Source organism: Chelonus insularis, unplaced genomic scaffold (assembly GCF_013357705.1).
Source record: "Chelonus insularis isolate UGA/USDA-ARS -01 unplaced genomic scaffold, ASM1335770v1 contig_310_pilon, whole genome shotgun sequence".
Classification (NCBI taxonomy): domain Eukaryota; kingdom Metazoa; phylum Arthropoda; class Insecta; order Hymenoptera; family Braconidae; genus Chelonus; species Chelonus insularis.
In genome coordinates, this window is record NW_023276483.1 from 575,267 (window position 1) to 592,182 (window position 16,916).

A 16,916-nucleotide genomic window follows, 5' to 3' on the forward strand; every position below is an offset into this window, starting at 1 on the left:
TAATGGACAAAAGTATCATATTTACTCATTCCTACACTATATAGGGTTTAAATTATCCATAAAAACTTTCAGACTGATACTTCTTGATTCTATGAGTCATCTCCATTTGAGTGTGAATACTTTATATTTCAAAAATTACAATTGACAATCATATAAATTAATTATTTATTATTATTTTATAATTTAACTAATTATCCTAATTTTGTTATAAAAGGTAAAGAAGGAATTTTAGCTAATTGGAGTATTTATGTATATTGGTATATTGATTCAATGAGACAAATAAATTCGAATCAAATGAAAGTTAATTTGGTACCCTTCGGTTTGTAAATTGAATAATAAGATTACATAATAGTAAAATAGATGTTGCAAAATAAATAAAACTGCATGAGACATCTACCAGAGAGTACTAAAGATATGACAAAATTCATTCATATTGACCGATTGAGTCAGAAAGGTGTAAATATAATTGTATATCTATATATCTATGAATATATGTAAGATGAATATATTCGTATAGTTTAAAAAAACGATTAAAATAATTATAAAATATTGGTCACAAATCATCATGCGACACACTATGTTATGGGAATGATATTTTTATTTAATGTCTATTGTCGAACAAATTAGTGTTCATATATTAGAGATAATAATTATTTATTGACAGTCAAGTTGATTGACAAATAGTCCAATGAATTTGGAACCACTTTTTTCACGATAAAGGTTCAGCTTTTGACGAAACATTTTTGAGATAATACTTGAATCGAATAATTCATATTATTGTTGATAAACTTGAATGTCAAGTTATTTTTTAGTTTTTGAACCTGAATAATATTAAAATACCAAAATAACTCTGTCCATTCCTAGGAACAGAGTGATATCATTGATTTTACGAACTCACCTATTTAGACAGCGGCATTATAGACGCTTAAATCATCAGTAAACGTATTATATTATTTACAATTAAGGCACTACAAATTAACTCTTAGAAAACATTAATTAACATCACTTTTTCACTGAATACAATTACTGTACGAAGTAGCCGCCATCTTTCTGACAAGCACGCATGGTTTACTCGTAGCCTGACACAGGAATGTGTGGCGAAAATGAGTACTACGCGAATGTGCTCTGCCGGAACAAAGAAATGTACTTGCAACTCTGTTGATAACTAGTTTGTATGTACCTTCTGAGTACCGTCCAATTGCAAAAACCATCGGTTTTCATATCAAGTTTCTTATCTAGAATTTTTTGAGGCTGGGCTAAAGCAGAAAAGAGAAACTAGTATATAGTAGATAAGGAAGTGGGGTAAAATTTAAAATTAATTCCTAATTTTTAATCTTTGTTGTTAAATTTAATTGCTTTTATTTTGAAATAAAATTACTGCTCGTAAAGTTTATCTTGAATAATATATCATACATATCGTAACTGCTTATATCCAATCCTGGCAGGGGCATTCTTTCTTCTGTTATTCTTATTGACTTGACAGCAGAGAACAAAATATTTTTCATATCTGTTGTTGATAATAAATTCTTTATTTACCGTAAGTCAATAGAACAGGAATTACATGAAAACGCAGACGCCATTGATCTATGGTTTTATTCTGTCATGTGTTTTATTTAACATAACCTTATTCTTCTAATTTTTCACTTATTGAGTATTTTTGCAAGTTTTTGTGCTAATTTATAATATTTATATAGATAATATAGTAAAAATGGCAGAAGCTATGCGTCAAAATATTGCTGGAATGCTTAAAAGTATTGAAAGGTAAATATTTACGTAAAAAATATGTATAAAATTTACAAGTAAACAAAAAATACCTGTGTTAGCTTTTAGAGGTTATCTTGAAAGATTTATTTTTATTACTCTTAGTATTAATTATTATTAAATGTATAATATTACATATTAATTTCTTTTCAAGATACAATCCAGAAAATTTACCTACTTTGGAACAGTATGTAGAAATTCAATCGAGGGAAAATGCATATGACCTCGAGGCTAACTTGGCAGTTCTCAAGTTATATCAGCTCAATCCTCAAAGGTTTAAAGTTGATATAACGTGTCAAATATTATTGAAAGCCTTAACGAACCTACCACATACTGATTTCGTCCTTTGTAAATGTCTGCTCAATGATAATATCGTAAGTATGCATCGAAATGCGTTAGATTAAATACTTGCGGAATAAAACTATTTTTTATTATGAATGTATATTACATAGATGAATTATTGTTTTAGATGCAAGAAGATCCAATTAATCAAGTAATTTACCTTGGAGATATTTTGGAGCAGTGTGACTTTCAACATTTCTGGAATAGAGTAAAGTCAATGTCAGAGCTTTGCAATAAAATTGTTGGCTTCCAAGATTCAATAAGGAAATTTGTATGTCATGTTGTAGGAATTACATTCCAAACAATTGATAAAAATCTTTTAGCTCAATTACTTGGCAGTGTTGATGGTAAACATTTATTTATTTTTAAATTAAAATGTTATTGGAATGAAGCAGACTGAAAATTAATATATATTTCAATCATTTTAGAATCAACATTGAAACATTGGGTTAAAAAGTACGGATGGCAAGAACAGAGTAAAAATGTTATTTTCATAGCTAATCAAGATGAGAACATAAAAACAAAGAATATTACCGAAAAAATCGATTTCGAAAATGTTGCTGGACTTATGGCTTCTTGTCTTTAAGGAGAATAAAAAGTTCTTGATGTTTTAATATTTCTAATTATTTCTAAATAAATATCTTAATCACAAAATTAATTGTTATTTATAGTCTAATGATTATTCAATTAAGAATCTTTACATTAAAAGATTATTCTCAACCTAGACTTATACTTAAGTTTTTTATATTTCAAATAAAAAACTGAATTAGCATTTATAATAATTAATAAAATATATATGCAATCATGAAAGGTGATTTACTGAAGTGGATCACATTAATAAGATAAAAAACTTAAAAATACATCTTAAATCCTGTAAATGATCGTTTTAAACCAGTTCAATTTTGGTAGTAAAATAATTGCGCAATCGCAGATTCTTTATATACATTATAATATGAGGGCGCTACCTGAAACTAAGGTACCACTGTGTTCCACCAAGCTGGTGAAATGCACCGCGCCTAACCCCTGACTGGTTTTTCCCCTAGCTTCAGTATACCATTGTCAAAGGTACGGGTTTAGTGTTCGGAAAAAATTTTCTGGCACGTGACATTCTCAAAGTTTCTGGAATTTACGATCAATCGTTTTTGATCAATTGGTCTTAATCTGCCAGTATTTGATCAGTATTTCAGCAATAATTGCATAAAACATTCTCTATATCAAATATAGAGAAACTCAAAATATTTTTATCGTTGATAGTATAAAGAGAACGTTTTTAATTCATACGAGTATTTTTAACTGAAGCAAAAATTGTGTCAGCCAATTTTCAGCCAACGCCAAAAACTAATTTCGCAGATTATCTATTGAACTGCAGGAGGATATTTAATTTAACTAAAACTGAAATTAAAAAGAGTCCATCAAAAATTATCCTGTCAACAATTTATTGATTACAAATTCATAAATGACTTCTGAAGGAACAATACCCAATAGTGCTTTTAGAGCAGTTAGCAGCAGACTTCGAACTGACCGTATGTATAATAAAAAAAAAAACTTAAAAATATTAATGAATATTTTTAGCTCTGAAGCATGAATGTTTTTGTTATTCTCTTACTATTACTCAATTGAACGTCCAACAAACGTTTATTCTTGCACGATGTGCGTAGTATTTTTTTAGACGAAGCACAAACGTTTTCATTTAATTATCATAGAGATATCATTTTTTTCAATTAATTGACTTAAACAATATTGTCTCGATTGATTCTCAAAGGTCAATTGCGTCAATTAAATCAATCATTAATTGATTTATGATATTTTTAGTTCATTCGTATTCTCAAAAGTAATCTATTATTTTGCTAGTAAGTACCGGCTTCTTTTACCGGTATAATATAGTCAAAGCTAGGTAACCTCGTGCTAGTAACGGTACCTATTATCAAAGCTATCAACATTGTATCTCATTACGTAGTCTAAAAACTATTTTCAAAGCATCTGTAAATCTTCGAAATGTTACGTATTATTGTTATTAAAGTAGTTTCTATTGAAACTGCAAACAAAGGAATTAATTATTATTAAGCTATAAATATTAAATTTTTAGGTTTTAATAATAATAACTTATGATTCAGAAGATTATCTGCAATAATTCTAGTTAATATTTCTATGCAATACCACGCATTTGACACGTGGAACTTCTTATATTATCAGTCCTTATACTTCTGGTACCTATCTTTAAAGAATAGCAGTAGAATTAATTTTATTAACAATCGATATCAACAGGTAATTAAATTTTATACTGCTGTCAGTTTTACTTTGATGAGAAAAAAAGATTTTAAATAAAAACTACCTATTTCAATAATAAAATCAATTAGTAAAATTTGATAGACGTGTGTTGTTCTTATATCATTATTATCATATTGAGGTCACTAATGTGACATTTATTAATAAAAACAAAAATTAAAAGTTTATTTTTTTTTTTTTTTATTCTTTCACTTTATTCAAGAGAATAATTTTTTATGGGTATAACGAACACGTAAAGATAGTTATTTCGTGGAGGAATAAAAATCTCAAGTATTGTATATATTAATTCTAAAGGTAGCTTAGCAACACACAGTTGTTGTAATAGAGCTTTCAAGAGTTATATCAATAATAATCATTATGGGAGTTATTTTTATAATGTTTTTTCTAGATTGAAAAATCATGTCCTGAACGTTGTAGAAATGCCAGAAAAAAAATGATAAAAATTATATAATAATTGAGTGAAAAATTTAGAAAACTAGTCGATGAATTACGTAGAAATGATTAAGTTTCTTTCGAAACTTTGATGATAATACTTGTAAAGTCAACCGCCAAATTATCTATCATTTTTTGACAATTTATATCCTCGATTGTAAGCAGCTCATAAATGTTGGCGATGTAAATTATTGACGTGCTTTCTACTCGCGCGGTAGTGTCTCATTAAAATAAGATGAACGTGCGCGAGACTTTTCTATCATTAAATTAAGTGATACAGATAACCCATGGGGTCGGTGTGTATGAGAAACGAAACGGGGGTGGTGGACTTTTGCGGATAGAGAGTCTGAGGGGAGTAAGGGATGATGTCGATGCTGATGATGATGACGATGATGCTCCCGGGTCGTGGCCTCCATCGATACCATCCGCGAAAGCGCACTTTGGACCAATTCGTCGTCTCGACAAATACGAATAAACTAACGTGTCCCAGCCGTTGCTTCTTCAGTACTCTTCGGTACTTCCGACTGCACTCATTATCTTCTCTTAACAACATCTACTTCTTCCTTCAATTAACATTACTACTCTCTTTAATATCAGTTTCTTCATCTTTTGCAATCATTAAAGATTGATTTGATCTCTGATTTATCTTAGAATTCATCAACATATTAGCAGACATGGGTCTTTAGCCAACGATTAAAGTGAAAAAATTAAGATAATTCATCGATTCAAGTATAGATTCGGTGAAATCGTGCTTCCAGGAGCTTTTCAGAATCAATTCTGACAAATAAACAAATAAGAGTGATTTTTTATTTGAAAGAATTAATTATATTTCATTTCATCATGCCTACAGAGTCAAGATCATATTCCTCAAATGGGAGCATGATTGTGGTAAGCAACAGGTTGCCTTTCGTGCTAAAAAGAAATGAGGAAACTGGCCAATTAGAACGTAAAAGCAGGTATGTTATTATTTTTGGTTTTTAAAAAATTTATCTAAAATTAATCAACTTAGCTCACTGGCTTGGATCATTATATTATTATCATCTTATTTTGTCGATGACAGTTACACATGATGAATTGAATTCATTGTTTTTGTTATACAATTATTTAGACCATTCTTGAAAACAATTGTCTGACAGGAATGTGTTAATTTTTGCTATAGTTTATTATCGAAGCTTTCACATTTAATTACAATCAATAGTAATCTTTATTGTTTTTATTTGTGTTTAGAATAGTTTCTATCAAATAATTTGATTGTTTTTTTTACAATTATTTTTTCAATTACCGAGAGGAAAGTCAAAGATTTAAAACATGTTGGTATTGGTACTTTTTCAATTAAATTTTATTACATAAAAACAATAACAACACTTTAAATTAACTTTATCAGTTATTTTTTCAATATTATTCAACCTTGTTTTTTTTTATTGATGTTTCAGTGCTGGAGGCTTGGTTACTGCTGTAGCTCCAGTAGTAATAGGTGGTAATGGAATATGGGTCGGATGGCCTGGGATGCACATGGAAGATCCCAATGAGAAAATTCCAGAATCTGATCCTAATGATAAAACACCTACTGCTGGTTTACTTTCGAGTAAGGTGAGATTAATCATAATTTCCATGACTTTGAATATTTAAATTGATTCATTTAAATATGTAGTTTGACACACACATGGCTCATTTTCTTTTATCTTTCGATAAGATAAGTTATGTTTAACTGTCATGGAAAATTTGCTTTACCTGAAATATTAATTTTTATTCAATAAATAAATAATTCTATAAATGAGCTATGCTTAATAACCTTCACTAGGTTGTATATTATTAATATAGAACTAGAACAAGATCAGTAGAATAAGGTTCAATGATATCAACACAGATTGGCATATCGATGGCGTTCATTCTTTATTTAAATTCTCATTTATTTGCTCTCTATAAATAACTTTTTTTCTGTAACAATAAGAATTGTTACCAGTAATGATTGAATTTCATGACCTTAACATTGGATACATTTTCAATATGAAAATAATTGGGGTAAACGTAGATCAAACGTTTGCAAATGAATTGAATATAAAAATAAGTCATGATATTTATAAATCATTTCTAATTATTGCTATATAAATAATTAGATTGCAAGTATAAATAAGTTGTCATTGGATTGTATCATCAGATTGTGTTGAAGAATGAAAATACTTTTAGTCTAAATGTCCCTGATACGTCATTTTAGCATCTAAGACCTAAGTGATAGATTAGAATGACTTTTTAGAGTATCACAGCCTAAGAAGTGTCATAAATGAGTCACAAAAAGTCTCTTCAAAACAATGTCTATGCAGATAATTATCACTCTCTGCTCACGTGTTACCTCTGTCTATATCATATCATTGAATTGAATGATATAATATTACTAATATAAGCTCTCGATTATTGAATAACGAAGAGATTATTCTGATGATTATTACATTGTTGAAATTAAAAACTTTTTCAATAGTTAAGCTAGATATAACGAATACCCTTTGAATTAAAAACATTCTTTCAAACAATGATTAGTTTCTTGTCTGGGATACTATTCAGCATTTATTCTAGTTATTTAAAAATTTTTTCCGCAATAAATAGTAAATAAAAGATAATAAAGTGATTAATTAAGCTGTGATCATCATTTAACTTTTGCATCAATTAAATTGATAACAACGATTTCAATATCTTCGTTATTTATATCATATTTTACTTTTTATAATTTCTAATTACTTTTTTTTTTCTTTAGAAGAATTTACGTTCAAAAACTTGAATTGTAAACTTTGATGACTTTATGATGTCAAACAGTTGAGACCTGACCTGTAAATCTAACCATACGGTCAAAATGAAAGTAGAAATCACGATCACTGCCTTGACAGGGTCGGGTTATCATTGATACAGCACCCTATAAGCACGCAATACTATCGTGCATTCCTCACGTACATTAAAACTTGTCGTTTTTTTTTTAAATCTCCACAAATCTAGATATCTCCAGTTTTTTCTGACTCTATTTTATGGTCTAGTGTTCTTGCTGAAATAAATTTATTCAAAAATTCTACTGATAGTAAAGCAGCTCTTCATTTCGACATTCTAATTCAATGGAATTTTTCTCCTATATCAAAGATATCAACTTAGAGATGAACTTTCTAACAATAATAAAAAGAGTTCTTTAGGAAAAAATTTTGTTTCAACTTTTGAAAAGAAAAATAAGATAGATATATGTATGAAAATGATTTTTTTTCTTTTAGAAAGTTGATAATTAATTATTGAGGTTGAGATTATTTATCATATGATTTATACTGGCTGACATGATTCTTCGTAATGATGTTCTCAGTGTTTTGAAAAAATGAAACAAAAAATAATATTAAAAAATAAATAAATAAATGATAAATAAATTGGTAAGAGAAGACCTCAAGTTTATTCATGTTAAACTATATCTTTTTATTGATCAGAAATGCAAGTCAAAGGTCAGTCGATCACCTTCCTTCTTTGTAAGACCATCAGTTGTAGAGTTGAGAATTCTTTCTTAATTGTGCTGTTATTCCATCACTACAATTGTCTTTGTATGTCTGTTATTGTCACGACCTGATTTTCTATAACATCGACATATTTACCATGATAACAACAAGTTGTACTCTCATATTTATAAAAGTTGAAATATACATACATCGTTGCAAAACAATTAACGTATCTTATGTGACAAGATTGCATTTAATCATTATGACGAGCCCCATCCTCTTCATTCTTGTCCAATGACAGTCAAGAAATACTAATTATCATATTATAAACAAACAGATAATTTCATTATGATAAATAATAGGCAATTGATGGCGGTATTTAAGTAGTTGCAATGCATGGGGGGTCATAGTAACGTCACGAGACTCAACAATTCAAAAAATATGATTTAATATCACTGTTATTATGCTGGACTTTATTCACTTCCGATTAGGGGAGTCTTAATCTGTTTTCTTTACGTCCTGATTTTTTTTTCGACTCCGCCCATGACTTTTTTTTTCTCCATTTTACTCTACCCTTGGCATGACCAGTGATAAATATTATCACTTATAAGAATTAAATCACAGAAAAATATTAATTTCAATATTTTATGATGTTTCTAATAATTGCAGAAAATCTTAAAACAACTGGTACTGACCAAAGTTTTTTATTCAATGAATTATAATAAAATTATAATAATCCATCTTTATAATTCATATTTTATTTTGAATATTAATAGTTATCTTGAATCATAAATCTATTTGTTGAAGGCCAGACAACTTAAATATTTATTTGCTCATTCAAACAAATCTATCTGGAAATTAAACCTATTTAAATTTCATTGCCTATCTAATATTTTGTTTGTTGTAGCAATTGTTGAAACCTGAGTGATGAAAAATATTGATGAATATTTTTTTTTCAGGTTGTTGCTGTCCATGTAGAACCTGATATCTTTGATGCTTATTACAATGGATGTTGTAATGGAACATTTTGGCCATTATTCCACTCAATGCCTGACCGAGCTACTTTTAATGCTGAACATTGGCGTGCTTACGTAGCAGTAAACGATGAATTTGCTGCAAAAACTGTAGCTGCTTTAGAAAAGATTCATGAAGAGCAAAAAGGAAAGAACCAATCAAATGGTACACCTTTAGTATGGGTACATGACTATCACCTTATGTTGGCTGCCAATTGGATAAGACAGGCAGCTGATGAAAAAGACTTAAAGTTGAAGCTTGGTTTCTTCCTCCACATTCCATTCCCACCCTGGGATATTTTCAGACTTTTCCCTTGGGCAGATGAAATTCTTCAGGGTATGCTGGGATGTGATATGGTTGGTTTTCACATCCAGGATTATTGTTTAAACTTTGTAGACTGTTGTCAAAGGTGTCTTGGAGGCAGAGTTGATCGAAAAAATCTACTAGTTGATCATGGTGGAAGAACAGTAAGAGTAAGACCTTTACCTATCGGTATTCCTTTCGACAGATTCGTTTCTTTGGCTGAAACAGCTCCAAAAGTGATTATGACGAATCAAAAAATAGTTTTGGGTGTAGACCGGTTGGATTATACTAAAGGACTAGTTCATCGATTGAAAGCTTTTGAAATGTTGCTTGAAAAGCATCCAGAACATCGTGAACAAGTTACGATGCTCCAAATTGCTGTGCCATCAAGAACAGATGTCCGAGAGTATCAAGAGTTAAAATTAGAAATGGATCAGCTGATTGGATCTATCAATGGACGCTTTACAACTCCCAATTGGTCACCTATTCGTTATATTTATGGTTGTGTAAGTCAAGATGAATTGGCTGCATTTTATCGCGATGCTGCTGTTGCACTTGTCACTCCCTTGAGAGATGGAATGAATCTTGTTGCAAAAGAATTTGTAGCTTGTCAAATAAATACTCCACCAGGTGTTTTAATTGTTTCTCCGTTTGCTGGTGCTGGAGAAATGATGCATGAAGCTTTAATTTGTAATCCGTATGAGATTGATGAAGCAGCAGAAGTTATTCATAGGTAATTTTTTTTCTATTTACTGCTTGATTTTATTTAAAAATTCAGGATGCTTTGACGAAATTTCATTATTGAATTTATTATTGAGTACTGAATTTGATGCTCTGATACAAATTCCAGCGACCCTTTAATATTCTCTGTTGACCTTACACAATTATTTTGTTGATCGAGTTTAATAATTGGTTTAATTTTTTACCGTGAACAAAATTTATTGATAATCAATAATTTCCATTATTGCTTAATTTTATGACATTAAATGTTTTTCGTCCATGGCTTACTCATTTGTTGTTTAATATTTTCGCCATTTAGAGCTCTTACGATGCCAGAAGATGAACGTACTCTGAGAATGAATTATTTACGACGACGAGAGAGAATTTATGATGTTAGTTATTGGATGAAGTCCTTCCTACAAGTTATGGGCTCATTAGAAGAACGAGATTCAGTCGGTGCCACGGTGATGCAACCTGTAACCATGGACGACTTTGATGATTACTTGAGCAGGTAATTTCTCATTATTCAATCGATAAAGCACCAATGGGGTAGGTGTTTAAAAAAAATTTTTCCTTATCGTATACTAGACGCAAGAAGAAATTTAAATGTTACTTTTGTATTTATTCATTGGAACAAGAATATTTTGATTCATGATAATTTACTTCGATTCATAAATAAAAATTTTGTTTTGTCTTTACATTAGATTATAAATAAATCTTATGAATTAAATAAGAGTAGGGTACGACAATGCGTGGATAAATGAATGATAACTATGTACGATGAAATAAATTGAAGATACGAGCCATTCCAATAATAATGATAATAAAAAAAAAAGCGATAACAAGAAAGAAACACGAATTATCGTGACAAAATCCATAAAAGAAATGAATCAACGATTTTTTATTTATATTGATAATTTTTTGTAGGTATATTGGAGACAATCACAAGCTGGCACTACTTCTTGACTATGATGGTACTTTAGCACCTATTGCAACTCATCCAGACCTTGCGATTTTGCCGCTTGAAACAAAGAATGTTCTTCAAAGACTGAGCAATATGTCAGACGTTTATATTGCTATTATATCAGGAAGAAATGTCAATAATGTTAAATCAATGGTTGGTATCGATGGTATAACATATGCAGGAAATCATGGGCTAGAAATTTTACATCCTGATGGAAGTAAATTTGTTCATCCTATGCCTGTTGAATATGAAGGCAAAGTTGGTGGATTGATGCAGGCTCTTCAAGACCAGGTATAACTATTGAAAAGATTTTCAACTATTTTAATGAGAATTAACCTTCTTATATTAAAATAGAACTGGAAGAATAGAATTTATTATTCAGAGATAACAATAAACCTTTTTTTTATAATTAAATTATTAAAGAAAGATTTTTTGTTAATATTTATTTAATAAATATATAGAACATGTTTATTTGTTACAATTTTAGCTATGCAAAGACGGTGCTTGGGTAGAAAACAAAGGTGCTTTGTTGACGTTCCACTACCGTGAAACTCCAATGGAGTTGAGACCACGAATGATCGAACAAGCTAAAAAGTTGATTGAAGAAGCTGGATTCAAGGCGTGTGGTGCTCACTGTGCTATTGAGGCTAAACCTCCGGTAGAATGGAACAAAGGCCGTGCTTCCATTTATATTTTACGAACAGCATTTGGTCTTGACTGGAGTGAAAGGATTAGGATTATTTACGCTGGTGATGACGCAACAGATGAAGATGCGATGAAGGTTAGATTTTTCTTTATCTTTCCTACTAAATAATAACTTATGTAATTTGTGTTTGTCCAAAAAAAACTCACGATTTATATATTTTTAGGCACTCAAAGGTATGGCTGCGACTTTCCGCGTTACTTCTTCCCACATAGTTCGTACTTCTGCGGAAAGACGATTGCCAAGTACAGATTCGGTATTGACAATGTTGAAGTGGGTAGAACGACATCTGAGTAGACGTAAGCCAAGGAGTAACAGTGTTGATATATCTAATCGTTACAGACGTAGTAGTGGAGGTGTCACGATGGAAATGTCATTCACTGAACCACAAGCATTGGTTTCTTAAATAAGTTTTCGATTGCCATCATGTAACTTCTGCGTAGATTATAATTTTGATTTAATTTTAATGTTAGTTCTAGTTTATTATTATAATTACGTACTGAGAAAAAAAATTATTATTTATTATGTCAACAAACTAAAAGAATCATGAAAAAATTTTTGGATGCAAAGTTTTTAATAACATTATTCATTTATTTTAAAATAATTAAATATTATTTTTTCATCATTTTTAAAGTTAGAAAGATATTTATAAAATTTTTTGTTTAAAAGTAAATTTTTTTCTCAGTTAAACCGATAAATAAGGAGCTGAAAAAGCTATCAAATGGCGAATAAATAGCTATGCCTGTTTTGAAGAGACTGTTTCAGCAAAGAACCGATAAAATATTAAGTTATCCATTCAAATTACCAAAAGCGGGTCTTATTGGTTTTTAATATACAATTTCCAATAGGATACTCAATAATCTATCGATACTTTGTAAAGCATATTGATCTTGAAAGCTTTTAAATTCTTCATACTTTTTTTTTTTTGGTTTCGAGACGAGGTCGAATACGAATTATATCTTTCGAGTTTATAGTATTTAGGAATGTAGATTATAAGTATGTTTCGCTCAAAGTAAAACAAAAAATTTTGTAGGTCAAGAAGTGTTTATATTGGTCTTTATATCAAATTTTTCGTCTCTGTTTTTTTTTTAAATAATTGAAAAAATAAGATTAAAAAAAAAATAACAAAACAGTATACTGCTAAAAAGTGTTCCCAATAGAGTTTTACCTCTGAAAAAATGTCTGAATCTGTACCTTATGAATGGATAAATAAGAATCTCGTATTTTATTATACGAGAAATATTGCATTTAGATAAATTTCAATATTAAATTTCAGACTCAACAATATAAAGGAAATTCTTTCCTTCAATGATGATCAAACAGTTTTTAATTATATGTCAAGTAAATAATTATACACGATTTACAAAGTGATTTAAAAATATACTTTATTATTTTCAATGCTGCTGTAAATCAACTTTACAATTATTGTAATTGATATATGCAGAACTCATATACTGACAAGAAAGTATTTTTATATGAACAAAAAAAAAATTAAAATGTGTAGATGAATTTATGACGTAATAATGAAACTTATTATTATTAAATATGTCTTTGAGTGATAAATAAGTTTTCTGAGGGATAAATTTTCTTTCAATATGTATTTTTTACTCTTTCCCGTTTATTATCAATATATTTACATAATATATAGATGTATAAATGTATATTGAGTCCGACTTTTTGGGCGGATAAACATTGAGTATTTTTTAAAGCGATTATTAGCAGTAACATCAATTTTTCTTTACTCAGTAATCTCGTATCTATTTTACTTTGATATTTATTTTTTCATTAACACCCTTATACTCCTAGTCAATTAATAACGAATGATGTTAATCACGTAGAATGAAATTCAAGAGTTTGCGTCCCTCTCATTTGGTTTTTTAATCAATTATAATAATCGGATCTCTGTTAACTTGTCCATTTTCATAATAAACTTGATGGAAGTTAAATGAAAAAATCTGCTCTTAAAAGAAGTAAACAACAAACGAGTGGAGAAAATATAAAAAAAAATAATAGAGAAGCAAAGTGATATTGTTTGCGTAATTAGCCTGATTATATATTAATAAAAAAGTCATAAATTACTTTCAATAACTGATAGAAAATCATATCGCTGGAAAGTATATATGTATACATACATTGAAATGTGTGTCATTTATTGAAAAAATATACGTTTATGCAAAAATATTTGAATAATCATGTATTCCCACTTTATAAAATCATAAAATCTGCATACGATGCAAATTGTGCACGACCTTGCTAATAATTGATCCTTACAGAGACGGGTGTGGTCGTTAAGTGTAGCGAATTTATATTTTTTATAAGCAGTACTTGTAAACATATCTCCATCTTTGAATTTCTATTGAATGCAGTACGTGTTTTATCAATGCAATAAAGATTTTTCTTGTATGATATTTGTGTTCACCATCACCCGCTATTATGTTAAAAAACAAATAACCGTAAAACGAATTCTTTCATTGTTTAAATTTTCGATTTGTTAATTAAGATTACTTACAATGTATTCAAAATCAATTATATTTTGTGTAACATTAAATTAGATTAAAATTCGACTGAACTTATTGGAGTAATAATTTTTACTTGGTGGAATTGAGGTGAATGGAATATAAATAAGAATAAGTAAAATTACAAATAATTATTAATAAATTTACAATTGATAATATTTGGTAATAAAAATAAGTAGCCTCTGCATGTAGAATTTTTCAATTTGATGATTCACCGAAATGATGAATATAATTCAGATGAATAAATTATAAGAGGTTGATGTAATTGGATAAATAAAATAAGTACTTTTAGAATATGATAGGTCTGAAATTTATATGAATAAATAAATAAAATTTGTAATTTAAAAAATTTCTATAACTACATTTTGGAGTCCTAAAGCTTCAAATTCTGTCATATTTTCGTGAGAATAGAAATATTTTCCATCATTGATGCATGAAATCTTTGGTTCACATAAAGCATCTATATTTTTCACTAGTATAAGTATCATCTCGTTTGGACAGTAAGGGATTATTTTGTTAAATTTTCGTGGGTGAACGTCTATTTTTCAAACATCCAAATATTTTCATTGGCCACTATTTCTCGTCGATCGTTTAACACAATAAGGAAATATACTTGGCGTTGATTCAAGCAAATTCGAGGGGTACTATTATATATACATACAACTTTCATAAGTGGAAAGACCACCTCTTATTATAAGCTAGACCATACCTGTAAGCTTTTTTCTAGCAGTCACGAGGGCATAGATATATTTTCTCGCAGGTAAAAGCAGCGTCATATAAAAGGGCGATTACACGGTGTCCATTTCAGCCGGCAAGAGGATACAATAGATTGAGGAAAAAAGATAAAGCTATTGAGGTTTTTCTGTCAGTTCAATCTCGTGAGGCCAAAAATCTTAGCATTATCTCCGCTGTTTTGCCGATTCAATTGTGTGCACGAAGAAAGGCAGCGTTTAACAAGAGTTTAATAAAAGGCAAACAGCTCTTTGCTTTCAGTAGAGAACAGAACCCAATCATTTTTTTTATATTTTTTTCAACTTTCTTCTCACTCCTTTTACTCTTCTTGGCTTACTTCCGTGCCTCTATTTCCTTATTTCATCCCCTTCTGCTTCTTTCTGATGTGTTATGTATCTATCAATGGGATTACTTGTTCTATTCAGAGACATATGAGAGCAACTGATGCAGGATTGAACGAAAAAGTAACACAAATCTAAGTAGAATGAATAAAGATACATGGATACTGTAGTGTGGAGATGATGTCTCAAAGAGAGCCACAGCTGGTACGCACGGGCGAATTTTTAAAAAGTGTTTTACTATTTTTGAGCTTAGGTGGATTATTTGCCAGGATAAAGTTCTGCTGGACAATTGATTAAAAAACGATAGAAATCATTGAAGTAAAATATTTTTACCATTATTTATTATCAATGATTTTTTATCACAAATGTTGAATTTAATTCTTAAAAATCTAATCATCCAAATGATCAATAAACGTTTAACAATGATTTATAAACAATATCACAGGTGTTTGCAATCAATTGAATAAAAATAATAGATTTAAAGATTGTCCTTTTTTAGAAAAAAATAATTATTAGTAAGATCAATATTGATTTATAAGAAGATCGATATAAATAAGAAAAGAACTTTTTTTTGTAGATGGAATCTTTTAATATGTAAATCGATAAAGAAGATCGTGTACCAGCATCGACGGATATCCATGGAAAAGACCACCCCTAAGTCAGTAACCCAGTGGAAATACCCTCGAGGCGGCAATCGATCCCAAGTGTAATTACCCGAGCGTTGAATTTTTTATCATACTGAAACAATGACGTATTTTCAAACTAAACAAGATCGAGTGCGGTATTCTCTCTCTTTTATTTAAGCACAAAAAGGGCACACTATCTACCTCACTTGCTCACCCAAAGCTCCATTTCTGTTGACACTGCTTGTAATAGAATAATCTGCGAACAGTATGGAAAGGGAAAAGAGAAAGAAAATCTATCGAGATTACCTTCCATTCGTATTTTTAACATCTCATTCTCTTCATCCTATATACTAGTCAGACTGCAGTTCATTTGATTGCAATAAAATTATATCATTTACTACCCTTACACTTTCTCTCTTTCTCTCTCTCTTATGAAGGGGATAAATGGAAAAATTGTTAAATCTTAGGGGCTGGGGGATGGTTTTTTGAGGGTGAGTGAGCTTAAAAAAACATTAGTAATCTCTCTATAACATGAAAACCCCATCGTGCGAACCACTGAATCAACAATCGATAGAATTAGAAGTCGTTGAGTGATACGTAAGTAGTGAGAGTCAGTCTGTGGTGCGCCACTAAAATGTTGAGATAACATATTATCTCAATAGATATCACAGACAAGTTTTGAGTATCCGGTTATTGCTACAATGAGTTATTCGAAGCT

The 16,916-nt window shown here is 29.7% G+C and overlaps 2 protein-coding genes across 3 annotated transcripts; both read left to right on the forward strand.

The window, feature by feature from the left end:
- The first annotated feature begins 1,601 nt into the window (after window positions 1–1,601).
- Window positions 1,602–2,761, forward strand: eIF3k (eukaryotic translation initiation factor 3 subunit k). The gene is made up of 4 exons (XM_035080640.1): window positions 1,602–1,761; window positions 1,916–2,135; window positions 2,231–2,450; window positions 2,532–2,761. The coding sequence occupies exons 1-4, from the start codon at window positions 1,709–1,711 to the stop codon at window positions 2,687–2,689; spliced, it is 651 nt and encodes a 216-aa protein (XP_034936531.1). The 5' UTR covers window positions 1,602–1,708; the 3' UTR covers window positions 2,690–2,761.
- A 384-nt stretch (window positions 2,762–3,145) lies between these two features.
- On the forward strand, window positions 3,146–12,450 carry Tps1 (Trehalose-6-phosphate synthase 1). Of its 2 annotated transcripts, none has more exons than XM_035080629.1 (8): window positions 3,146–3,626; window positions 5,672–5,777; window positions 6,255–6,411; window positions 9,239–10,329; window positions 10,636–10,827; window positions 11,244–11,571; window positions 11,768–12,061; window positions 12,150–12,450. In XM_035080629.1, the coding sequence occupies exons 1-8, from the start codon at window positions 3,560–3,562 to the stop codon at window positions 12,387–12,389; spliced, it is 2,475 nt and encodes an 824-aa protein (XP_034936520.1). In that variant the 5' UTR covers window positions 3,146–3,559; the 3' UTR covers window positions 12,390–12,450. The 2 variants fall into 2 exon arrangements, with proteins under 2 accessions (XP_034936520.1, XP_034936521.1); XM_035080630.1 differs by having other exon boundaries at window positions 5,473–5,777; window positions 12,150–12,389.
- Window positions 12,451–16,916: the final 4,466 nt, after the last annotated feature.